Below are 24,581 nucleotides of genomic sequence, written 5' to 3'. Positions count from 1 at the left end.
CCCTCAAAGAGCAAAGCAAAACAGAATCCAAATAAACATGCAGCTCCCAACACCCCCCGGATCGAACGAGCCCCCGCTCCAGCCCCCCAATAATCTGGGAAAGCTTTACAAAAGTTCGGGGGGGGGACTGCGCCCCTCTTCCGCGTGGGTGATTTGGGGGGCGGGGTGCTGGCGCGGCCAGGAGTTTGAGGGGGGATGGAGGTGTGGTGAGGAAGGGAGAACCAGAGACGCATGCGCAGCACGGACACACGCCCTCCCCTGGAAAGAGCCATTGAGCATCTTTGCCTCCCGGCTCCGGGCAGGTGACGGGGACCGGGCAGCCGGGCAGGGGGCTCGCGGCCCATGGCTGCGGGCGGGGACGCGAGCAGCCCCGGGGCCCAGCATCAGCAGGCGGCGCGCTGGGCTTGGTGCCCCCTTTGTTCCCACCCTGCTGCCTAGGATGAGCCGGGATTGGCTCTGCCCCCCAGCCCGCTGCAGGAGCCACTGACGGGGCTGGGCATGGAGCTCTGCCCCCGCCTGGGGTAGCCCCCCCCCCAGTTCTTCCCGAACCCTCCCGCCTGCGCTCCGAGATGCGATCGCTCCCCAGCCGGCGCTGACCGCGGCCCCCCTCTCCGGGCGGCACGGGGGTGCATTCCTGCAGACCCTGGAGCGCGCGGCGGGGCTCCCCCTCTGCAGCAGGTACGTGGCTCTCTGCCTCCCTCTCCCCCCGCTCGCCTTTACAGCCCAAATTTCTCCCCTCGCCCCCTCTCGGGGCTCTCCGCGGGTGGCTTCGCTTAGCCCTGGCCCCGCCGCTGCCTCTCCCAGCCGAGCCACCAAAAGTCCCAGCACTTGCCAGGCACCTTTCGCAAGCTGCTTCAAATGACCCCCCACCCTCACCCCTTTGCATGGACTTCTAGGCATCTCCGGAGGAGCATTGTCTGGCGCGTGCATGGCTGACTTTTCTTTGCAGAACAACTGGCTCGCGGCACAGATTTTTAAGAAGGGGGAAATCTCCCCTTACCTCCCCTTTGCTGCCCCCCCTTTTTTTTAAAAAAGAGTTGGTACCGGGGATGTTTGCATGATACATTATGGCTATTGCTCATTGCCTTGTAACTGAGCATCTCATCCGAACAAAGCCGGGTTGTCTCTGGTTGCAATGGATTTAGGGGCTTGCTTTCTTTTTAATGAATGTATTGTGGCGACTGGAGGCGTTGGGTATATTGGTTTGCAGCCTAGCGGCGTGTTAAGAGGCGGTAAGTGAGGTTGACTTGGTGGGAGATCCAGCAATCCCGGTGGGACAGAGATGGCAGGGAGTTCAAGAGAGGTTGGCAAAACGTTAGCTCTGGTGAATGGAGAGCGGACTGGAGCCCCATGGATTGGTTCCAAATGAGCCGGTTTTCTGGGAGTGTGAAACACACACACACGGGGAGAGAGAAAGGGGAAGAAAAATAGAAGGAAAGGCGGTGGATGAGCCCCCCTTCCTCCCGACACAACCCCGGGGCACTGAAATTATTGGTGAGAGACAAGAGTCTCCAACTGAATGAAAATAAGCCTCAAGTAACTCGGTTCAGAGCGGGGAGGCTCGAGCCAAGCCAAGATAAGACACGGTGGTAGAAGGAGGAGAGAGATGGGCGCTAATGAGACAGGTGGAGAGATGCTGAATAATTTATTCTTGTTAGTAGGAAAATGCTGAAACTAAAATTTCAGCTAAGGGGGAGTGTATGTGTGTGTGTGTGGGGGGGGGGGGGCTGGTGAGGCAGGAGCAGGAATTGATACCAGGCTGGCAGGATGGGAGAAATATCATTAGAGAGGATTATACCCTGTTAAATCACTCTGCAGCCTTGCAAGCCAGGGGGGTGGGCCGGGCAATAATGCAACACCAACGCAATCCAGAGAGGAGAGAATGTCAAATAACGTTGTGAAGATCTATGGCTCTGCCTCCGAGTCCTTTCCCCCTCCTTCCCAGTCCTGTGGAACTCGCTTGGAGGTAGCTAATCTGACACAGAGACAGCATCAGCTTACAAAGGAGCTAGCTGTATCTGTAGCCTCATCTCCACGGCCTTTGTTACCAGATTCAAGGAGGGGGGATGGATCACCCCCTAGCTGCCCTGTTCCGTGCATTCCCGCTGGAGCACTTGGCAGTGGCCACGGTCAGAGACAGAAACACGGGGCTAGATGGACTGTTGGTCTGGCCCAGCCTGGCCGTTCTCGTGTTCCTGTTCTCCAGACGGTGGAAGCGGGGGTTTGTGACAGTGGAGCTGTTTATTTCAAAGAAAGAAAGAAATCAAAACTTTCCGAGCCAAGAGCATTGCAACTCGCCCCCCACGTAGTCTGATGGGCAGAGAGCAAAGCTGAAGCCCCTTCACGTTTCCTGCTTTGAGATTATTCAAGGGTGGGTGTGATGAGGTCGGTTGTGATGTCGTGCATTGCTGGAGCAGATTGCCTAGAAGGTACCAGGACACATCCTGGAATTTCAATCGGCAGGGCAGGAGATCAGGGTTGCGTATATCAAAGTGCCAAGAGCCAAGGCTGGTTTTCCATTGCAGAATACCTAAACAGAGACAGCAGTGGCAGGCCAGGCCGGAAACTCCAAGACTTTTGGCTATGCCTTCCCAGAAGACACAAAGAAGGGGGGTAGCCAGCTCTCTAGAGGATTAATTGGGCTGGATTTAATTGCAGCGCTTTCAAAGAAAGAAAAGAAACCATACAAATGACTGAACCTTTGCTAACTTCGCTAAGAGGCTTGGTTCATTTGCTAACACATTTTCCCAGTGCAAAATATTTGCAGTCTAGCAATAGGGATCTGTGTCTTTTTGAAAGCTACTCTTTGCACCTGCCATCGTGCATGCCAGCTTGAAGGCATTCCTACCTGCATGGGTTCAGCAGCAGTTCAAGGGGAGATGCTTGTTTTGCTGTTTGGATGAGCTTGTGTTTAGTGTGTGTGTGTTGGGGGATCAGATGCATGTTTGTTTAACAGGAGGAAAATAACTCAGGCTGAAGGTGGGGTCTGAACATTATCATTCCTTTAATGTATTTTGTTCCTGGGTAGCTCCTACCATGTGATAGAAAAAGCAAAATAAAATAAAGATAAATACTCTTCTGAAATAAAGGATGCAGACTGCACGCCCAATACAAATCACACCTATTAAAGAGCCCATATTGGACAAGATCGCAGCTTTCCAAGGTGCTAATTTACTCTAGCAGAGTGGAGGGGAAAATCTCTCATTGCTTGAACGATACGGGGACAGCGAGTTTTGCAAAATCCTTTTGTTGTGGATGGTGGGCAGCGGAGGGGTAGAAAAGGAAGCGCTGGGATTTGCGTGTGGATTTCTGTCTTTCTGATTCTTGTCCTTTGCCGGTTGATATCGACATATGGATGGAAGCAAAACCCCACCCCCTCCCTGGAAGGCAGAAGCAAGTTTGTTACTGGAGGTGGGTGCTGGGAGATGCATCTTCTCAAGGGCTCGTATCCTGTCAGTGAGCTAAGAGGTCTCTTCGGTCTCTAACTGCCACCCTCCTCTTGTGCAAGGCAGCAGCTGGGCAGGGTCTTTTTGGGGAGAGATCTGCACAACTTGGCTCACCCTCTCCTCTGTAAAATTGGTTGAAGCCTCAGATTGCAGGGCACATCCAATCGGGGCGGTTCAGCATGAATGACACCCCCTCCAACAGCTCCCCCAGCTGGCCAGTCCGCGGAGTAGCCCCCCTCCCAATCATTGACTGGCCCAGCTGAGGAAGGAGGCGGCCCCCCACCCTGTCACCTCCTGGGAACAAGCTGAGCAGGTTTGCGAGCAATGGGGGGTGGGGCTCTCTGGCTGCTTGAGGAGCTGTGCCGGAGCCCTGCAGCCCAGGTGACAGAGATGCACAAGCGGCAGGCAGGGCTGGTCAGTCCCAGAGGTCCTTGGCAGGGTGAATGGACCTCGCTGATTCTTGGCTTCTGCTGCCCCATCCCAGGGCCACAGCAACCACATGGTGCATCCAGCTGCCCCCAAGATTCCATCGTCTTAGGTGGCCACATGGCGTGGCGCCAGAGAGGTGGAAGTGACCTGCCAGGCCCATTCCCCAGGCAGTGCAGGATTGCTCCCTACAAACGTGCCAAGCGCCGCTGCTCCCCTCCCTTCCCTTGGGGCACAATTCCCAGCCAGCTCCATCGCCTACTCTACAATCCCTCTTGTGCGCCAGTAGCTCTCCAGAGCCAAGGTACCTGGCTGGAGTGAGGAAGGAGTCAGGGCCCCCTTGGTCGGGGGAGGGCTATTCCTGATACAGAATAATCTCCGGTCCCACTTTAAGGTCCTCTGGGGCAGATGCATCCCTGTTACCCCAACCTCAGCCACTGGTTGTGGGGCTCAGGCGCAATGGGCCGGTTGCTCGGTCTAAAGTGGGGCAGCTCCATCGAAGGCTGATTTACACCATTAATTATGTAGGTTCCAGGAGCACCTGGAGGCTGAGATGAGACCAGGGTCCCATTGTGCTGGACACCGTGTGATCAGACAGTGCCGACCCCAGCGATCTTACATCTAAATAGACGAGACAGACACGGGGCGGGAGGAGAAACAGAGGCATGTGGATGGGGGGGGGGGGGTTAACCAAGGTCACACAGGGGGGTCAGTGGCAGAGCTGTTCTCCTACCGCCCAGTCCAGTGACCGGCCAAAGGGAAGCGCGTAGACCCCAAGGCCGGAAGGGGGCACTGTGATCATGGGCTCCCCAGCTGCACAGCACAGGTTGTAGGACTGCCCCGCAGTGGTTCCCGTTTGGACCGGAGCATGCCCGGTACCATTCCTGTCTGAAACGCAGCGGGTCGTTCCCCGCACCCCCGCAGTATGGATGAGCAAATGTGGGTGGTGAGATTTACCCCGGACAGGCAGTTTGGCTGGGAAAAGGCAGCTGGTGCCCTCCCTCCCCAGCTCCAAGTCAGAGCGCAGGGCCAGGAGCAAATAAAGGGAGTCTGGTATGGGGCTCCTGGGAGTGTCCTGCCAAGGGTGATCCCTACACCAGCTGCACAGCGCCTCAGCCTGGATTCTGGGCTCCAGGGATTTCCTCCCCTTCGATTCAGGCCCAGAATGTTTAATTCCAGCCGCCGCCGGGCTCTGCGTTACAGCCTGCCCCAGCCCCTAAACGGGAGCCCGAGACTCCCCCTGGAGCAGCTGGGAGGCGCTGGCCTCCCCCAGAGATCGGATGGGCTGGTTGGAGGGCGGTCCCCACAGAGAGCCGAGAAACGTTTCATGTCGGTTGAACTGAGTTGGTCAGGTCTCATCCCAGCCCCTGGGACAGGCTCTGCGCTGGAGCGGCCGTGGGGCCGAGGGCAGTTGTAGAGATCCAGGAAGAGGAGTGGATTCTGGCCTGAAGGTCAGTCTGAAGGGCACTGGCCGAGCCCGGTGGGTGGGTGGCGTGGCAGGGTCCAGCACTGGTCTCGCTGCTGATCCGGGCTGAGGTGCATGTGTGTGTACGGGGCAGGACTGGTGCTGGGATGAAACCAGCCTACATAGAAGCCGTCAGCTCCAGCCGGTGCCGTCCCCCGCCTTTCCACTCAGGCCAGAGTCACCCAGGGGCTTTCTGGACGAAAGGGAAAGGGGTTCATTCCCCAGGCATGGCAAAGGGACCTGCCAGAGTCCCCCCTCCCCGCGATGGCCTCATGACTGAGGCATCAGCACGGGGAGAGCTACCCAAGCTCACTAGGGCGATGAATCCCTTCTGCCCGCACCCATGTGGCTCCGGGGTTTGGAACTGGGCGGTGAAAACTAGCAGGGATGCCCAGGCCCCAAGCTTTGCATATTCATGAGATGGATGAATTATTCATGAGGCGACAGCCCTTGACGGATGTGAAAATGCTCACCGCTGCTCAGGGGGCTTTGTGGGTGTTTTTTAAAATCAGTAGAATCCGGGGTTTCTCCCGGGTTTAAAAGGCAGACGGTGGCCCGAGGGCTGGTCCCGCGTGAGGCAGGGATGAGATTCCCAGGCGTCCAAGAGGCGTGTTTAGCAGCCGAGCCCCGTCTTCTCCGGCTAGTGGAAATAATGGCATGTATTTATGCGTCGTGTGCCAAACAACTGCCTACAAATGTCTCCCTAATTGCAAAAAGCTGCCGGATGAGTGAATTATTGTCTATCACACAAGGGCCCAGACAGCAGGCGTTTCAGGGATTTGGGGTTTATTTATTTATTTTTTTTTGCTAACACTGTTATGCCATGACAAGCCACCTTGGAATTTCATTTCTTTGCTTAGAGGAGGGGGAAATAATCTGCTTTGTTCTGTTTGGAACCACTCCTTTCTTGTTTGGTTTGGTTTGGTTTAATAACCTTAACATTAGCTCTGAGGGCGATCCCAGCTAGTATTAATTAATTAAACTGCTCTTCTTAATTATCTGCTCGCACATGGGTCGCTGTGGCAAAGGGAGAGGACCCTAATGACCAGGAGTGGCTTCTGTTGTGGCTAATTGACACCCCAGCCCATCCCGCACTGACCCCATGCATGGCAGATGTGCTTGAATCTGAAACACAATCCAATCTGTGACTGCAGAAATGGACTTTACACTATGGAACATCTCCTCCACCCCTGTCCCAGGCCAGCCGATCCCGCTGGTATCTCTGCCGTTCACACCAATAAGCAACAGAATCATAGGCCTGGAAGGGACCTGGAGAGGTCACCTGGTCCAGACCCCTGCATTCAACACAGGGCTAAGTATTCTCTAGGACACCCTGACAGGTGTTTGTCTAACCTGCTCTTAAAAACCTCACTCAGATCGCCAGCCGAGTCTTGGCTATCTAACATTGCTGGGTTTAAGCCATGCACAGGGAGAGGAGTACTCTGGGGAACTGGTTCACGAGTGAGTCACAGAGACATGTGCTCCCACAGCAAGACGCTCCTGCCGCACAGCGCCTCCTAGCGTCGAGCGGGGGTGGGGGGTTGTTTCAGGGCTGACTCGACAGGTAGTTTGCCCCCTGCTGAGTCACGTGGCTTAAACTAAAGCTCTAAATGGTGGCAAATAAGATGGTGAGGTTGTTCCCACCTCCAGCAGCATCCTCCTGCCCTGCAAAGGGCGGCCCAAATGACCTTTCTTCCTCACCCAGAAAAATCTCCCCAGGAACGGCCACAGCAGCCAGCATAAGAGTGTGGAGGGGTTCAACCCCCCGGCCTTTGTGCCTCAAGAACCAGCCGCTCCACCACCCTGCGGAGGGACACGTAGAAGTACTTACATTGCATTAGAGGCCTCTAACCACTAGAGGGAGAGACGAGTCCATAAGCAAAGGGGACGTTTCATCAGAGGCATCATGTAAAGTTCAGGCCGAGATGGTGAGCATGAGTTTGTGCACACGTGAGATGGGCACAGTGATCCTTCTTGTGAGACACAGAGGCATGGGGTGGAGGGTGGGGTGGGCAATGAAGCGGGAGAGGCAGCGTCTCCTGGCCTCCTCAGTGCTTCATCCAGGAATGTCTTTCCCCCTAGAATTTCAGGTCAGGGTGAAGTGAAATTAGCCAGCATCCAAGTCAAACAATCCAGGCCACCCTTTGCTCATTCTTCTCTCTGCGGTGAGGTGCTTTCCGGGAGCCCTTTGAGGTGCAAAGTGCAGTACCAAAAAAATTAGAAAGAAACAACAATGAAAAGGCATGAAAGGGAAGCGTGTCTCTTTCATGTCTGCCCTGTGTAAGCTCTGCCTTGGTGGGGACAATGGCATTCTATTCAGAGAGATCCAGGTCCTTTTGTAAAGAGAAGCCAACTCCTGGTGGAAGCAAAATTCTGTATGCCTCAGTCGGACACCTGGATAAATGATCTGGGGGGAAAGGGTAACAGGGTGGTGGCAAAATTTGCAGACAATACAAAATTATTCAACATAATTAAGTCCAAAGCTGGCTGTGAAGAGTTACAAAGGGATCTCATAAAACTGGGTGACTGGGCAAGAAAATGGCAGATGAAATTCCATGTTGATAAATGCAAAGTAATGCACATTGGAAAACAGAATCCCAACTGTACATACAAGTGATGGGGTCTAAATTAGCTGTTACCATTCAAGAAAGAGATCTGGGAGTCACTGTGGATAATTCTCTGAAAACATCTGCTCAGTGTGAAGTGGCAAACAAATAATCTAACAGAATGTTAGCAACCATTAGGAAAGGGATAGCTAGTAAGACAGAAGATAGCATAATGCCACTATATAAATCCATGATACAGCCACGCCTTTAATAGTGCACGCAGTTCTGGTTCCCCCATCTCAAAAAAGATGTATTAGAATCGGAAAGAGTACAGACAAGGGCAACACAATGATGACGGGTACGGAACAGCTTCCACATAAAGAGATTAAAAAGACTGGCAATGTTCAGCTTGGAAAAGAGACGACTAAGAGGGGATATGACAGAGGTCGATAAAATCATGGCTGGTGTGGAGAAAGTGAATAAGGACGTGTTATTTACCTCGTCCCATAACACAAGAACCAGGGGTCACCTGATGAAATGACCAGGCAGCAGGTTTTAAACAAATGAAAGGAAGTATTTCTTCACACAGCTCACAGTCAGCCTGTGGAACTCGTTGCCAGGGGATGTTGTGAAGGCCAAAAGCATAACTGGGTTCAAAAAATAATTAGCCGAGTTCCTGGAGGACAGGTCCAGCAATGGCTATTAGCCAAGATGGTCAGGGATGTAACTCTGTGCTCCAGGTATCCTTAAACTTGTGACAGCCAGAAGCTGGGACTGGATGGCAGGGGATGATGGATCACTTGATAAATTGCCCTGTTCTGTTCATTCCTTCTGAAGCATCTGGCAGTGGCCAGTGCTGGAAGTCAGGATACTGACCTACTATGGCCATTCTTATGTTCTTATGGATTCTAAGTAGCCCTGTCACGTGCCAGAGGAAGATCTAGAAGCCTTTCTCTACCTATCATCTGTGTTCTATGTTTTATGACCCCTGCTGTTACCTAACCTAGAACCCCTTTTCCAGACATCCAGGTTCTAGGTTTCCCTATCCCACATCTCATAGCCAAATCTAGAACCCTTTCTCTTCTAGCTGTCCAGATTCTAGGTTGCCCCACCACTTGCTGTAGCTCAGCCTAGCCCATTACTTTCCCCAGACATCTGGGTTCTAGGTCACCTTACTCCAACCTGCTATAGCCAAACCTAGAACCCTTTATCTCTCAGGCTAAAACCTTGCAATACCCACCCTTTTGCACATCTCCTTCACCCTTTTCAGCCTTGGTGTTGGCTTCTCAGAGTGTCTTTCTTTGCTCCACAGAGGTCAGATGGGTTGGGATCAGTCCTTAGCAGCATTTCTGTGTTGGGCAAGGGCTAGTCCACTACACAGGAGGCTGGTTGGGGTTTTGATTGCAGGTTAGTGGATCAACGAGGGATGGGGAGGGAGAGAGCAAGAGAGATCTCAATAATTAATGAGCTGTCAGCACTCGGCGGAAATATGAAGCCGGCTCGTTGGCTGGAGGGTCGATAGGGATCTATCGATATTCTCGCTGTTGCTCAGAGTTAAGTACATTGGTGCGGGGGGGGGGCAAAGCTGGTCCACATGCTCTCCCAATTAAAGGCATGTTAAAAAAAAAAAGACCTAAGTGAATCTATTGCTGGTGAACAGTGCCAGGTTTACACTCTTGAAATGCTCCGTTCATCCACCGGGCAGGGCCAGCTGCTCCCACCTCTGGGCCTCAGCCCTGCCCTGGAGGGACCCCCTCTGGTGTGGGGATGGGGGGTAAGTCCCTTGTGATATGCTCAGTGCTTGGTCCCTCTGACCCTGCCGGGTTGCAGGGCGGGGGAGGAAGACAGTCCATGAATGGATGCCTGGGGGCTGGACTGACATCCACTGACTCATTCCACACAATGGCTAGGAGGTAGGGATGAGCTCTCATTCACTTGGGGGGGGGGGCTGCTCCCCAGGCCAGAGAGAGGAGGGGAAGCTCCCCCTGCTCCCTCCACTCTGATTCCCAGGAATGACTCTGAGCTGCCTCCCAGCCAGTGACCTGGGGCACCATATCTCATCCCCAGCACCCTGAGCCACCTACACCGCAAGAATGGACAGCCACCCCCCGTGCTCTCCCCTGGGACCGCTTTACCTTCATCAGTTTCCCCAAAGGAATCGGAGCAGGCAGCTGCTTGGCGAAGGAACCAACCTTCCAGGGGCAGGGGAGCTGGGAAGGACAGTAGCTGCGGTGACCTTTTCCTCTGACCAAACTTGTATTTTGCAAAGGCAGCTGTTTTTAGTACCAAGCCTGGCTGCAGCCGCTTTAGCACGTTCTGGGCTCCCCTAGCAGGTCACAGCCAAGCTGGGCCGGGCCCTGTGGGCTGCGTTTAGTTAGAAGCCAGTGAAAACAGGGCGTCCCTCCTTAGGTTTGGTCTTTGCCGTCCTTGGCTGTGAATTGAAGCCTGCTCTGGGGAGGAGAGTGGGACTGTGTCTGCACAGCCCTGTGGCTGGGGAACACCTGGACAGATGGGATCAGGGCTGTGGCTTGGGACCCTCACTGAACTCAAGCGGGGGGAGCCCGGCGCCATTTCAGCTCCCTGCTGAGCTGCGCCTCTGGCTCTGAATTAATTTCACGAAATCCCTGTCTCAGGCGTATCCATTGCTGAGGCCCCCCCCCAGCCCCAAAGGCAGTTAGCAGGGATGTTCCTGGGGGCAGAGGGGAGGGAGAAGCTGCATCATTTAGCAAAACTGTAATGCAAACCCCTGGGGACAAGGATGTGTCCTGGCTGGGGCAGTGGCTTCAGTCGGGCAGAGCCCATTTACACTGAGCATTTGGCCCTAAGTAGGCAGATCCAGGAACATATTGGCTGGGGGGGGGGAGACAGAGTCTTCCCCATCCCCAAAAAATAACACCCCCCCCCCCGCAACTCCTGACTCCAGTTCAGAGCCTGATCAGATCTTGGAGGCAGTTTCTTCACCCCACTCCCCTGGGGCTGCTTGATCTTCCCTGCTGCTTGAGTGAAACCTGCAGGAATGCTGATGTCAGGGGGATGGTGCCACAGCTGAGCGGGCACATTAGTTAACATTGAACAGCGAAGCATTTTACTGCGGCCCCCTGGCCTCAACCACTGCCAGGCTCCAGCCCCGGCCTCCCCCTCTGGGCGGAGGGAGCATCTGCCTTACATCCGGCTTTGCCCGTGAAACCGGACAGACTGGGGGTGGCTGCTGCGTCTCCAAGCACAGGGGGGCCAGTCCTCCCCACAGCCCGGGGTGGGGGTGGAGCCCCGTGATCCCAGCGAGTGGGGGGCTCCCTGTCCAGCCGTACCGAGCAGCAGCAAGGGGGTTGACATGCCCTGGCCATGTTTGTGCTGGGTGTTGTGTGTGCAGGTGGCACTGGAACTCAGAACCGAAAGCACAGGCCCCCACTGCTTGAGCTATAAGGAGACTCCTCCCCGATGGACAGTATAGGGCCTATGATTCACAGCTCAGCAGTTCTGGTTGCATCTAGAAGAGGACAGAAGACTGTGCGTGAGCATCCATCCACCCACCCAAAGACCATCACACTGTATCGGAGAAGGACCCACACTAGGCAACCCAGAATTTAGGACAGGAGCTGGGGGAATGGGATTTCAACCTCAGGTGCAAGAGGAAAACCAGACCATGCCCGGGGGCAGCCGGCTGCTGTTCCTGACCAGGGTGTGTGATCAGAGCGGGGAATCGGGGCGCGGAGGAGGGGAGCTGAAATAGGATCCCACTGTAAAATGTCAGCTCAGCTGTGAAGGAAGCAGATTTGTGCATGTGGATGTATTCATCCCCCATTGTCCGCGTGTCCTTGCGTGTGGGTGACACCCCTGAGGACTGGCTTCCCTCCCCAGCAGGAGGATGTGGGAACTGGCTGAACCCTTTGCCCATGTCACCGGCAAGAAGCCTGAAGCCACCATCTCCAGTGGAGGCCAATGGCCGTTAGCGTTTCTCCTGCCCTGGCCACACCGGGGCTGCACCCTGTTTAGTGCCACGTCTCTCCGGGAGGGTCTTGCCACTGAACGAGCCCCCTCCCCGCCAGCTGTGGGGCAGACAGGAAGCCTGGCCTGGTTCCCTGCCTACCTATCCAGCCAACCCCTGTGTCCATCCATCCAACCACCTCCAACCCCATTCCTCCATCCTGCCATGTCTGTCTGTCCACCTGTCTCCCAGGCCCGTGTATCCCCCTCTATCTGGGCCCATTACCACAGGGTCTAAGTTCCTAGGGAAACTTTCTGAGACGTAGGCCCCAGCCACTTCCCGCAGGTGGGCTAGTCTGTGGGTGGTGGGATGGAGCCTGGACTCTAGAAGGGCCCAAGATGGGGTGCATCCCCCTCTGGGACTGGGGGAACTAAAATGCCCCTTTGCTTAGGGTCTGAACTCTAAACCCATCTCTGAGCCCAGAGCCATGCAGGCCCCATCTCCTTGCCCTCAGAGGCTGACAGCTGCATTTTATGATTCACATGCCATGGCTGGTGAAAAAGGCCCCCAGCAGCAATACGGGAGATGGGGGAGGGGACTGACAGGCCTTTAATCCTCCCCATTCCCGGTGTCCCCAGTGGAACAGCCTTGTGGGCCGGGCCCTTTCCCCCAAAGTTTAATGCTAAGGTTTTAACCAAATCCAGGCCGGTGAAAGGCTGGAGTCGGGGGACCCAGGCAGGACACTCTCAGCATGGGCTCGTTAAGGGAGATTATTGATAGTCCAAGTAGCACCCAAAGGCTCCCGGGCAGGATTGTGGCCCTACTGTGCTTGGCGCTGTACATACACACGCAGACATGGTCCCTGCTGCAGGGAGTTTGCAATCTGAGAGGGGAGGGTGAAATGGGGCCCGGAGGGAACGGGCCAGGCAGCGGTTACACGTACTGTTGCCAGAGGAGGAGGCCTGGCAGGGTGCTAACGAAGGGCCCAACGAGGAGCAGAACAACCAGCCCATCACCACAAGGCACACGGCCGCCCTGCTGCTCCACCGGCCAAGAGATAAAGGCCAGAGACAGCCTGAGCAGAACAAACCCCAGCCCTGGATGGCTCACGTTCCGCCCACACCCCGGTAAGCCCCTGGCCCTTTGTCTCCTGGGCTGTCAGCCTGCAGGTTGTCTCCAGCCACCGAGGGTTGGGGGGCAGCCCTGAAACTCACACTGGCCTCCCTTGAGCAGCATCTGGCCTCCTTCCCTGCAGCCCCCAGGCTCTGGGGAGGGACAGCCCCGTGCCAGGCTTTGCAGCCTTTCTCCACACCGCAGCCACCAGAGCCGGCTCTGGCTCCCAGGTGAGTCTCGGTGACTTATTAGCAGTTTATTTCCCATCTTCTCCTTTTCATTACTTCAGAACGTGTCAGAACTGAAGCAATTTTCCCCCTGTCAGGGCTGTGTCGGCTTTGTGTCTGCGGCTACCTTTAGCCGACAAGCCAGCGCCGGGCAGTGTAGGACTCTGGCTCGTTGGTAATGATGCTGAGCACCTGAGCTGCCTGAAGGGAACTCAGCCCATGTGTGGATGGCTGGGAGGGTGTGAAACTGTCACAGTCCAGCCCCCCCTCCCACTCGAGCCCTTGGTAGTTGTAGCTGGCTGGGGGCCCGCACTGCCTGCTGGGGATGGTTGTCTGGCCGTGTTGTGTCAGCGCAATGAGGTGCTGTGTGTGGGTGTGTGGAGGGAGCTGGCTGGGATGTGTTTGGCTGTGCATTGTGTGTGCATTATACACAAATGGAGGGTGCTGTGGGGGCAGGGTTGTGATAGGTGTTTGCTGGGCTGTGGGTGAGCAGCGTTGTGGGAGTTTGTACACAATTGTGGGGGCAGGGCTGTGACATGTTTGCTGGGCCTGTGGGTGTACGGGGGTGTACACAAATGGGGATGCTCTGGGGGGGCAGGGCTGTGAATGTGTTTGCTGGGCCATGGGTGTGCAGGGTTGTGGGGCGTTGTACACAAATGGGGGTGTGCTGGGGGGCAGGGCTGTGACAGGTGTTTGCTGGGCCGTGGGGGGGTTGTACGCAATTGGGGGTGCACTGGGGGAGGGGCAGGCTCACAGTGTTCTCTGGGTCTGATTCTCCGCACACGTGCGCTGGCTTGACACCAGTGTGGTGAGCGGCGGCAGGGGCTCACTCCGTATTTACACCAGGTCAGGGAGCTGAGAGCCAGGCCCCCTGTGAGAGGGTCGAGGGGGTGTGGGCTGCACGGTCTGTGTGTGGGCAGGGGATCAGACCCACCCCCCACTAGGTGTCTGCTTGCCCCGGGAAGCGCCCCACGGCAAGCTCTGCATCCTCAATGGTGTCAGCACCACGGACAAGGGTGCAGCCCCTCTGCCATGGCCAGGCTCCCGGCTCTAACCACTGGGTGCAGGATCCCTGCAGGAAACATAACCAATCCCTGAAAGCCCCTGTCCCTGCCCCACCTGCCAAGTCACAGGGCCTGGAAAACTCCCCACTGCCCCCGATGGCTCTGCTCCGGGCCTCACACACTCGGGCACCTGTGGCCTTGCTAGCGCCCTGCCTCCCAGTGCCACGGGGAACACCCAGGGGTGGCCCTGGTGTGCACATCTCCTCCAGCCCCCCAGCAGGGGGGTCTGCGCAGTGCAGATCGCCCCCAGGGATCCCTTGGCCCCACATCCCCACCCAGCTGATCAGAGGCTGACACAGCATCACAATGTGCCACGCCACGGAGTCTGCTGGGGACTTGGCTGTTTCTACCAGTTTGACATGGGACATGCCCAGACGCCACAGGGATGGGCAGCAGCATGCAACCTATGTTTGGGCCGGACAATGAAACTCCATTGGTGTCACCCTTCCCCAGGCCCTATAGACGCAGGACCTTGCCACTGAGCTGGGAGAGGGAGCTGGTGCCGGAGCTGGGAGCCAGGCAACAAGATTTAGTGTGTGGGGATAAACTGGCATTTTAAAGCTGTCCGTCCCCACCCCCCACCAGCCTCTCGGGAGCCAAAGGCCTTGGGCCTGACGTCCCTGGGAAGAACCTTGCTGATGTCAATGGGAGTCAGTGCCAAGCACATGGATGTGGCTTCCAGGGGCGGTGGGGGGAGAAGCCTCCCCTCTCTGGTGCCTTGAGTTTGAACAACTCCCCCCCGCCCCCCCGACCCCCATGACTCCTCTGAGCTTCAGTGAAGACTCTGGCCTGAAGCACTAACTTGAATCTGCTCCCAGCCACATGCTAGGTAGGTGATTCCTGCGGAGTCCCTCCTGGGCGCCCCAAGCTGGGCCCAGGTTCATCTGAAATTTGGCCCCAACCCTGGACCTTTGGCTCGGAAGGCAGCTGCCCCACTGTTTGTGTGGAAACACAAAAGCTACCTCCTGGCACCGGGAGCAGCTGCCTTTTTGCCCCATCTCAGCACAAGAAGGTGGGCGTCTCCACCTGGCAGGTAACACAGGTGGCAAACCATCCCCTGTCCCGAGCCGGGGTTCGCAGTGAACCTAGGATACAGGCTGCGTTAATCTGACCTGGGGCTCAGCCCGGCTCCCCTTCAATCCACCTCCCAGCCCTCTTGGATGCCGGGTTCACAATCCAAAGAGCAACTTTCATGTTTAACATTTAAATAAAATACTAAATGTTTCCCCAGCCATGCTGGCCTGGCGTTTGCTCAGCCGGGAGCCACTATCCAAAACAACTTGCTGGGTACACAGGGAAGGACTTACTGGAGTATTTACACATTTGCACATTAAAGCTGCTCTTCAGATTCTTAAACCAGGGCTCCTGTCCGCTGGGAGGTTCCTACAGCCCTGCTCAGCCTGGTTCCCAGACAATCCTTCTGGTCGGGAGAATTAGGCCTTAGCTAGATCTTGGTCTGCAATATACTATTGATGCCTTCCTTTCTAAGCGAGGGGGAGGATGGTCTTGTGACGGAGGCTCAAAATCTGCAGCCAGAGTGGATGACTTTAGGGAAGTCCTTTCCCGGCTCCATGCCTCAGTTTCCCCATCTTTAAATGGGGGGTGATAGCAGTGATCTGTCTCAGTGAAGCGTTGGGAGGGCACATTCACTGATGTGTGTGATTGAGGCTGAATAGCTACATCCAAAAACCACTGACCTTTGGCCTGCTGGAAATCTGGACCCAAATTTAGCAGATGTATCGAGATGTGGGTGGGAAATGGTTTTCCTGTTCCATGAGAATTTCACAGATTTGAAAAAAAAAATCCCCTCCTGAAATGAGACAAAAATTCGAAATCTCAAAAACATTTATAAGTTGAAAATCTGAACATTTCAGGTGGGGTCAATTGAGACGTTTTGGTTCAGTTTTGACCTAACTATAAATTAACTTAAAGTTTAGAAAATATCGAAACGTGACCCGGATGATTTTGAAATGGGAAAATCATCAAAACCGGCCCTTTTCCCAGGAACCATTTGGTTTCAACCAGTTGGGATTGTTCACCCTAAAAAAGGCTTTTCAAAAACTCCCGCTGGTTGTAGACGTGACCGACAAGAGACTGCTCAGAAACACGGGCGTTCAGGGGCCAGGGTACTGTCCTGTGCATTTCACAGCTCAATGTTCAGGGCCAGGGCCAGCCATTGTTACAGACAAGGATCCTGCTGCGGTCAGCTACCTCTGTGGCTGTGCCACCGCCTGCTGCTGGATGGAATCGGAATTGCTTAGCTGTGTTTCATAGGCCCTGTACCGCTAACGAGGTTCTCCTTTAGTTCAAGGGGGAGGGAGCTGTGAGGTCAATCCCTGCTTATCACTGAATTCGGAGCAGCCCCTGGGAGCCAGCACCATGAAGGGGTGGGTAGTGCTAGCTCTGTGCATACAGATTTGGAGGCAGACAAGAAAAAACAAAACCAGTGCTCTTGTATTAAGAGCGAAAATCAACCAAGCTGAGTTGTAACCAAAGGATCCAGGGGAGGCAGGAGAATCCCAGCTCCGATTGGGCCCAAGGAAATTCCATCCACGAGGTTTCCCCCTCTCCCCACTGCAAGATTTGGAGGTACACACATTACATCATCCGAGCAAGCTCTCCAGGGCTTTGTCACCTGGCCTCTACTGACAGGTGCTGGCTTTTCACCTGTGCCACTTTCACCACCATGGGTCAGAACATCAGCTGATGCAAATGGGCTCTGCTCCCTCGACTCCCTGAGTGAGTCCCACCAGCTGGGGGGCTCTGGCCTCAAGGACTTTCATTTCCTCCTGCTGTGGCTTCTCCGGACAGGTTTGCGGCTGCATTCCAACAGCCTAAACCCTAACCGTTATTGTAAAGCCTTCAGACTGAGCGAGGAGTTTCAAACCCATGGGGGGAAGGGCGGGGAATGGGTGGGAGCCCTGGGGTGCCCCAGGAGATGCCTCATTCCCCAGAGCAGGCTGCCCGTCAGACATTAATTGTTTGGGATGGAAAAGCTTTTTCTCTCCTGAGGCCTCAGAGAAAGTCAAAATTAGCACTTCAATGGGGAGGATTTAGAAATGTGCAACATTCAGAGCTTGATAATGTCAAGTTATTTTTTCTTTAAACGGGAAGGAAAGGGAAAGTTTAGAGCCGCTTTTTGTCTCGACTGGGAAGCTGAATTCCAGCCTAGGGGACTTTGCTTCTTGCTAATGATCCGGGCCTGGGCCGAAGCTTGGGGCAGTCCGGCCTGGTGCATGGAATCAGGGTTTGGCGCATGCCCCTTTAAGAGCCCCCTTTGCAGAACTGAAGTGCTGGGTAAAGTCTGGGTTTGCGCTGATCTGAAAGGGGTGAGCTGCCAAAGTGCTGTCTGCCCCTGGAGAATGCCAGCAGCCAATCTCGCGTCAACCCCAGCCCATCCGTGACTGAGTCTCTGCTTAGATTGCTGTCAAGGGAGCCAATTAGTGCCAGGAGATGGATCGAGACCCGCCAGCTTCATGACCACCAGACTAATGGCACATGGACACTTTTGTCACTGCAGCCTGGGACTGGATTCCAGCTCAGGCTAGAGGCTCTGTATATGCCATTCCCTAAGCCAGCCAGTCCACCCCAAACTGGCCCATATTCCTTTCCCCCTTCCCCCGAGCCAGCCAGTTCCCCACCCTGGGGGCCAGATCGGAGCCAGCACCCCCATAGAGGGGAAAGCCCTGTGTCCCAGTCCCTCCTACTGGCTCAGAGCCAGTGCCCACTAGAGGGGAAAGACCCATATCCAATCCCTGAGGATATCCAACCTTCTCATCAGAGAGGTGCAGCATCCCAGCAGCTGCTCTCTGGGCTTGTCTGTTTCGGACCTCCCGCAGGCCCAGAGCCCAGCTGTTGTCTGGCCAGTCCGAGGGACATTTGGAGGGAAGCGGCTGCTGAGTGGACTATGGCACCGTTGCTCTCTGAGAGCAGGCGTGAACGGCAACTCCTGACTTGGGAGGGGTATGGCCCCTTTGCTAGGAACCCACTGGCTGCCCATTGACTGAGCCCAGCCGTGCCTCATGATTGAGGGCTGGGCTCAAGCTCTAAGCTCCGCAGGATGCAGGATCATTCCTTCCACAGCCCTGGTACTTTCACCTCTGGGCCGGCTGTTTTGTGGGGAACAAGTGTTGCTGCTGAGCCAGTGAGGGGATCTTGGGCCGAGTTCTCAGCTGTGCCCAGTATCCGTAGCTCGGGGGGCCTGCAACTCCCCAGTTCTGCCAGCCCAGTCCTCACCTTAGCACAGAGCAGCCTCAGGGCTGCTCTAAATGGCCCTGGCAGCCACATTCGGGACAACTCCCCACACACGCTGTGCAGGTGGACGGCAGAGAAGGGGACTACACTGGCCTTACCTCATCTTGGGGACTCCCCCATGTCAAAGGGGACCCTCTGCTCGGCCACTCCCCAGCTTCACCAGCCCTTTGCACAAGTCCGAAAGCCTGAGGGAGGCTCCAGGTCTGGGAGGAATCTGCAGGAGGAAAGACCCCGTTACCCTGCAGAGATGAAGGCTGAGGGCTGAGCAGGGGGTGCGTGAACAGGTTCTGCATCAAAGCGAGAGAGGCAAGGGGCACCGGCAGCAATCAGCCCGGTCACAGACGGCTCCCTCCACCAGCTGGGAATGTCCCAGCACAGCACAGCCTTTCCAAACAATACAATGATTCACAGATACAAAGAGTTTAAGGCCAGACGGGACCATCTGATCATCTGATCTGTGCTCCTGGATAACACAGGCCAGTCAGTCCTGCTGTGTTCAGTCCAATAACTTGGGTTTGACTAATACATCTCCAGGAAGGCATTCGGTCTGGAGCTGACTATATCAAGAGATGGAGAATGAACCACTGCCCTTGGGAGTTTGGTCCAGGGTTAATCACCGTCATTGGTAAACATCAGGGCCTTATTTCTCCTTGGAATTTGGCTGGCTTCTGCTTCCAGCCACTGGATTTTGTTTGGCCTCTCTCTGCTAGATTAAAGAGCCCTTTGGCAACCAGTATTTCCTCCCATGAAAACCCTTATACACCATGATCAAGGCACCTCTTGATCTCCTATATTTACTTGTAAAGATTCCTGGAGGTGAGAGACACTGCCCCGTGGAGCTGGAAAAGCAGGGCCAGGTGGGGAGAGGAAAATATTTGTTGAAATGTCAAAAACATTTTTATTTACAAGCTGTGAAAAGAAATTTGTTGGGGGGGAGGGAGGGTTATTTTTTGCAAAACATTTGACCAAAATTTTCCAGTGTTGCCTATTCAGTCTTTGCATCTCCCCTCTGCCTCTTTTTCCTTTTTGCCACAGAAAAAGGAGGAGGGAAAAGGAAAAAAATAAATCTGAAAATTTAACATTAACGTTTATGTCAAAAAAAACCCCCCAGAATGTGCCAAGCCCCAGCCTCCTCACACACATTTGTCCTGACTTTTGCCCCACCAATGGCCACTTCTTTTTCATGGAAAAAATATGCCATTTGAGACATTTTGCCCGTTCTCTGCCATGCGCACCTTATAGCGCGGGGGGCAGATGGATGGTTGGACAGACAGACACACAGACGGGCTTCTGCTCTCTGAATCTCTCCATCTTATCTGCGGTCCTGTGACTCGGAGGAGCGCTGTCACGTGCTGTGTTTGCAGCCAGATTTCCCCCCCCAGTTAAGATGACGCGCCCTTGATGAGCGCTGGACATGCGACCACAACGATGGTTTTGTGAGGAATAAACTCTCTGTCTGTGAGCTCCCATGCTCCTCCCTGCTCCCACTGGCTTCCCTCAGACAGTGTGCCAGGGCTGAGCGGTTTACAAACTGGACAGAGACCGCAGAAGGGATCTGGGTATGGCTAGTGGGGAAATGCTATAATCCATCTGCTTTGACAGCCGCTTATAGGGAGGCTGCATGGATGAGGAGCCAGGAGACTTAGGAGCTGTTCCTGTCTTTGCCACAGACCTGCAGGGTGGCCTTGGGAAAGTCACTTTCCCTCTAGGTGCCTCAGTTTCCTCTCCCACCCTCTATCTATCGCGACTGAGCTCTCTGGGGCATGGGGCTCCCGCTCCATGTCTGTGCAGCGTGCGGGGCGATGGGGCCCTGATCTCAGTTACGTCCTCTGGATGGTACCGTAAGTGACAGAGTGCGGGGACCAGACGAACATAAGGTATGCGCCTTGTCCCAAGGCAATGGAGAGATGCCAGGCGAGCTTTGGATGGGCTGTATGTCAGCAGAACGTGGCACTAACTGGAGCCTCCTTTCCCATCTGTCGGGAGCCATCACCAGCTCAAGTGCACAGCCCATGTGCCAGAGCAATAAGTGTCAGGGCTGGGTGCCCGGGTAGTGCCGTGAGACGCCAGCAGCCTGGTGCCAGCAGCGGGGGGCTGAGTGGACGCCTCCCAGACACAACGCTGCCACTGGGCTAATTACATCTCCTCCCAATAACATCCCTGCCCCTGCCACCACCAGGGGCCCCGGCGCCATCACCTGGCACCTCCTGCCTATGGAGACATTATTAGATCTGATCAGGCACCAGGATATCCCAGCAGGGTGGCAGCTAGCGACCCTGCACTGCCAGCAGCAGCTGCCACGTGGCGTTCATTGGAGAGCGGCGTGGCCTGGTGGGAATCCACCCACCACCGGGAATCCTGAGGTCTCAGGGCTCTGCAGAGCCCAGCCTCATGGCCTCCCTTGGGCAATGCACCTGGGACAGTAGCCCTGGCCTGCCTTCCACGGCCACAGAGGGTGCCAGATAGGACGGGACCAACAAGGTTCTACCACCCGGGGGAATCTGAGCCCTGTGGAGCCTCCTGCCCAGCCCAGTGGGGAGGGAGCATTGGTCACTATGTGCCGGCTCCAGCCTTACTCCAGGGAGAGTGGGGCACAGGAGCAGCCGGGGCTGCGATTGTGCCAAAGGGCTGAGGCCTGGGGACAAGGAATGCCCCCACTTCGGAGGGGCAGGGGGGCCTCTAGGATGGGGAGGGGATGTTGCCGTGAATCCTGGGGCAGCGCCTGGCTGGATTCTCCAGCTGCACAGGTCACAGAGTGCTCACGTGGTGGGGGGTTCTTCTCCAGCAGAGCCGACCCCTGGGCTGGAAGGCCCCCCAGTAACTAATGCCAATGGCTAGAGCCATCCGGATGGAGGATCTCCATCCTTCTGGGGGAAGGAGAAGCCCCAACACGGGGCGGGGGGGGGGAATCGCAGCTGGGGTCTGATCTTGGTGACCCTGGTGTAAATTCAGAGTCAGGGCCACATCCTGCTCTTGGTGACACTGGCGTAAATCCAGAGTGACTGTTGATTTCAGTGGATTTACACAAGTATCCAACTGCAGCCCTAGACGCACTCAAAGCCAGCGTCCTATCTCCGACAGCACCAGCTGCTGCATAGCCGGGGCAAGAATCCCCGAAAGGGGCAGTTACAAGCCCAGGTCCTAGTCTCTCTCTGCCCAGACAGCTGGCTTCTGGAATGGCCTGGCCTCCTTGCTGGCCATTGTGTGTGGGAGCCGGGGGCGCGGGGGGCAGGAGGAGGACTGCGGGCTGGTTAAAATTGCTGCATTCTGTATCCTGAACAAAGAGCAGCAAGGTGCATTGAGGCCAACCGGGGCTGTAAAAGCAGCCGGCAGTGGCATCGCCGCGTGCTGGGATGGGAGAATGATTTGTCTGAACTTCCTCTCCTAGATTGGAGAGCAAATGATTTAGAAAATCGTAATTGGCGCTGCAGTAAAACAGATTAATGGGAGATTTTAAGCAAGTAGTGTTGCCGTCTTTGTGCGGCACGCGCAGCCCCAGCAGGAGGCCGCTGCTGAATGGTAACGCTCGGGAACAGGAGATCTGGAGCACGCCGGCTGGAGGCCGGGCATAGCTCTGCTGATCCCCTCAGTCCTGACCTACAGGCCCCCTGCTGTCCCGCAAACAAGCCATGGGACTGTGTGTGTGTAGGGGGCAGGTCCTCTGCTGCAACAATCCATGCTCACTCCAGCAAGCAGCTCAGTGAGCGAGCCTGTCGGGGTCCCTGCAGGGCGGGACACCAAGATCTGGCTCTGCAGCCCTGGCGGGTCCGTAATGCAGAAGATCAGGCTTCACAAAGCCCCAGTGACATGGAGAAAAGAGGGGGCCCATCCTCTTTGTGGGGAGCTCTCGCCCCCCTCAGCACATCACCCGTTAGCCACTCCAGGGAACCCACAGGGAGAGGGAGAGTCCATCGCTGTGCTGGGCGCAGCACAGAGTGAAACAGTTCTGCCCAGAGCGGTGCAGGCCCATTATCCCCTGTTTACAGCTGAGGCCCTTGAGAGATGCAGGGACTGGCCCAAGGTCATAGAATAGCAGGGTTGGAAGGGACCTCAAGAGGTCATCTAGTCCAACCCCCTGCTCAAAGCAGGACCAATCCCCAATTTTTGCCCCAGATCCCTAAATTACCCCCTCAAGGATTGAGCTCAGAAGCCTGGGTTTAGCAGGCCAATGCTCAAACCACTGAGCTATCCCATAGGGAGGCTATGGCTGAGCTGGGACTTGAACCCAGATCTCCTGAGCCTGCCCCCTACATGTAGGGCTCTCCCTCGGGCCAGCAGGGAGAACAAGAAATGTCCAAAACACCTTGAGTTTTAACCCTTTTGCATTTCTAGAGTGGCACCAATGGGCGAGGGTGAGGAGGTAGCTTTGGGGCCCTGAAATCGATCCAAGCAGCAGGAAGAGACAGGGGCAAATGTTGGGCCAGGGGCTGGCTGGGCTATCGCAGCCCTGGGCGCCCCACGCACAGCTCTGCCAATGCCCCTCAATCCAGCCTGCAGTCCTCTGCTCTCCCAGCCCCAGCCCTTACTGAGCAGAGACAGACAGCAGTGGTATGCTGGGGACAAACCTCCCTTGGGAGCACGACCTAGCTCCTCCGTCTCCTTTGGTGGGTGGCCTCAGCCTGGGTTCGAAGGCGGGTCGGGTGGCCTGTTCCCGTGTCACTGCACGGGGCGCTGTTCGCCCCTGGCTTTCGATCCCTCCTCCTTCCTGACCTCACCCGCCGGCTGCTCTCACGGCCCCATCCAGCCGCCTCTCCAAGCACCCAGTTCCGGAGGCATCTTCTCACCGAGAATGGGATTAAATCCTCTCCGTTTAAAGCCGTCTCCCTAAGTGGAGATGATATTGCACTGCAGGCCATTTCTTCTCCATTACTCACCGGGGAGGTTGGGTGTCAGGGGGGCCTCAGTGCCCGCTGGTGATTTACGAGCTGGTGCAGGCACTAAACAAACAGGGAGCGGGGTACGGGGAGAATTTGTCTTCAAAAATCTCTCTCTCCTTGCAGGTTAAGGATGGTAAATGTGATGGGTGATGCCGGCTGCTGGCTCCTGCTCGGGTTGTCCCTCCTCCCTGTCTTCGGGCTGGGTAAGTGACGCCAGGCCGGGCGAGCGCATGCCAAGGGGATTGCCACAGCTCCTGCTACACGCCAGATGGGGAAGGGGGGTTCCTTCCCCAAAGGGGGCGGGGTGGGCTGGGGAAGCCAGTGAGGCCTCAGGGGAAGTGGGGGAAGCTTTGCTGGGATGTCTGGCTTCATGAAGGCCCCCCCAGCCCAGTGCAATGCAGCCCCCTGGCAGGAGCAGCAGTGCAGGAGGATGGGGAGAGGGTTATTGTCCAGCTGCAATGAGTGCTGTGGAGTGGGGCCCCCTACTGACCCCTCCAAATAGGGAGAGCTGCCCCCCATGCATTGCCAAGGAGCCTCCCCTACACCCCACTGCCCACACACATGGCCCCGGCCCTGCTCTGGCAGGGTGTGTATGTGGGATGGGGGAGGGGACAGGGGCTTGGTCTCTCTGGCAGTTACTGCTAATTGTGTGTGTTTGGGGTCAGGGGGAACTGAGACCCCTGACAGCTGGGACCCCGCTACTATGTGCAAGCTGGCACCAAAGAGGCCAACGCACCTGACCCCAGGTAGCTATTTCCTGGCTGCAGAAGAGCTGGTGGCCTGGGGTGAATGACTTCGTGTTGTACCCACCACCTCCTGAGCCCCCACAGGTTCACTCCACGGTCACAGATCTAGTCCCTGGGAGAGGAAGGCAGCATGGTCTGGGAGTCAGGACTCCCAGTTCTATTCCCAGTCCTGCCACCGACTTCCTGTGTGACCTTGGGCTAGTCACTACCCCCCTCCATGCCTCAGTTTCCCCATCTGTAAAACAAGGACAATGACACTGACCCTGATTTGTAAAACTCTTTGGCCTCACTGCAGATGGCATGTGCCTGACAGAGAGCGCACGACTGTCCTGGCAGCACGTGGAGCAGACCCAGCCGGGCGCTAATGCTCACCACCAGTGCCCTATGTAGACCCCCGCCCCCTGTAATGTGTGACTCATGACCCACCACAACACTCAGCCCATTGCTGGGCCCTTATCCCTGCAGCCATTCTGGGGGCTCATCTCCCTCTGT

The 24,581-nt window shown here is 55.9% G+C and overlaps 1 protein-coding gene across 6 annotated transcripts in view; it reads left to right on the top strand.

Moving 5' to 3' along the window:
- The first annotated feature begins 246 nt into the window (after nucleotides 1–246).
- Nucleotides 247–24,581, top strand: part of NCAN (neurocan) — an 81,294-nt gene continuing 56,959 nt past the window's right edge. For 3 of the 6 annotated variants that reach the window (XM_043535903.1, XM_043535905.1, XM_043535902.1), the window contains exons 1-2: nucleotides 1,505–1,536; nucleotides 23,467–23,546. In XM_043535903.1, the coding sequence (XP_043391838.1) occupies nucleotides 1,520–1,536; nucleotides 23,467–23,546 (97 nt within the window). In that variant the 5' untranslated portion in view covers nucleotides 1,505–1,519. Of the gene's footprint in view, nucleotides 679–1,398; nucleotides 1,537–23,466; nucleotides 23,547–24,581 lie in introns of those variants that run through there. The other 3 variants (XM_043535906.1, XM_037885907.2, XM_043535904.1) reach the window with 3 other exon arrangements.

The sequence above is a fragment of the Chelonia mydas genome, chromosome 25 (assembly GCF_015237465.2).
Source record: "Chelonia mydas isolate rCheMyd1 chromosome 25, rCheMyd1.pri.v2, whole genome shotgun sequence".
Taxonomy (NCBI): domain Eukaryota; kingdom Metazoa; phylum Chordata; order Testudines; family Cheloniidae; genus Chelonia; species Chelonia mydas.
Note: the sequence above shows the minus strand (reverse complement) of the source record. Positions and strands in the feature narration are given on the sequence as shown.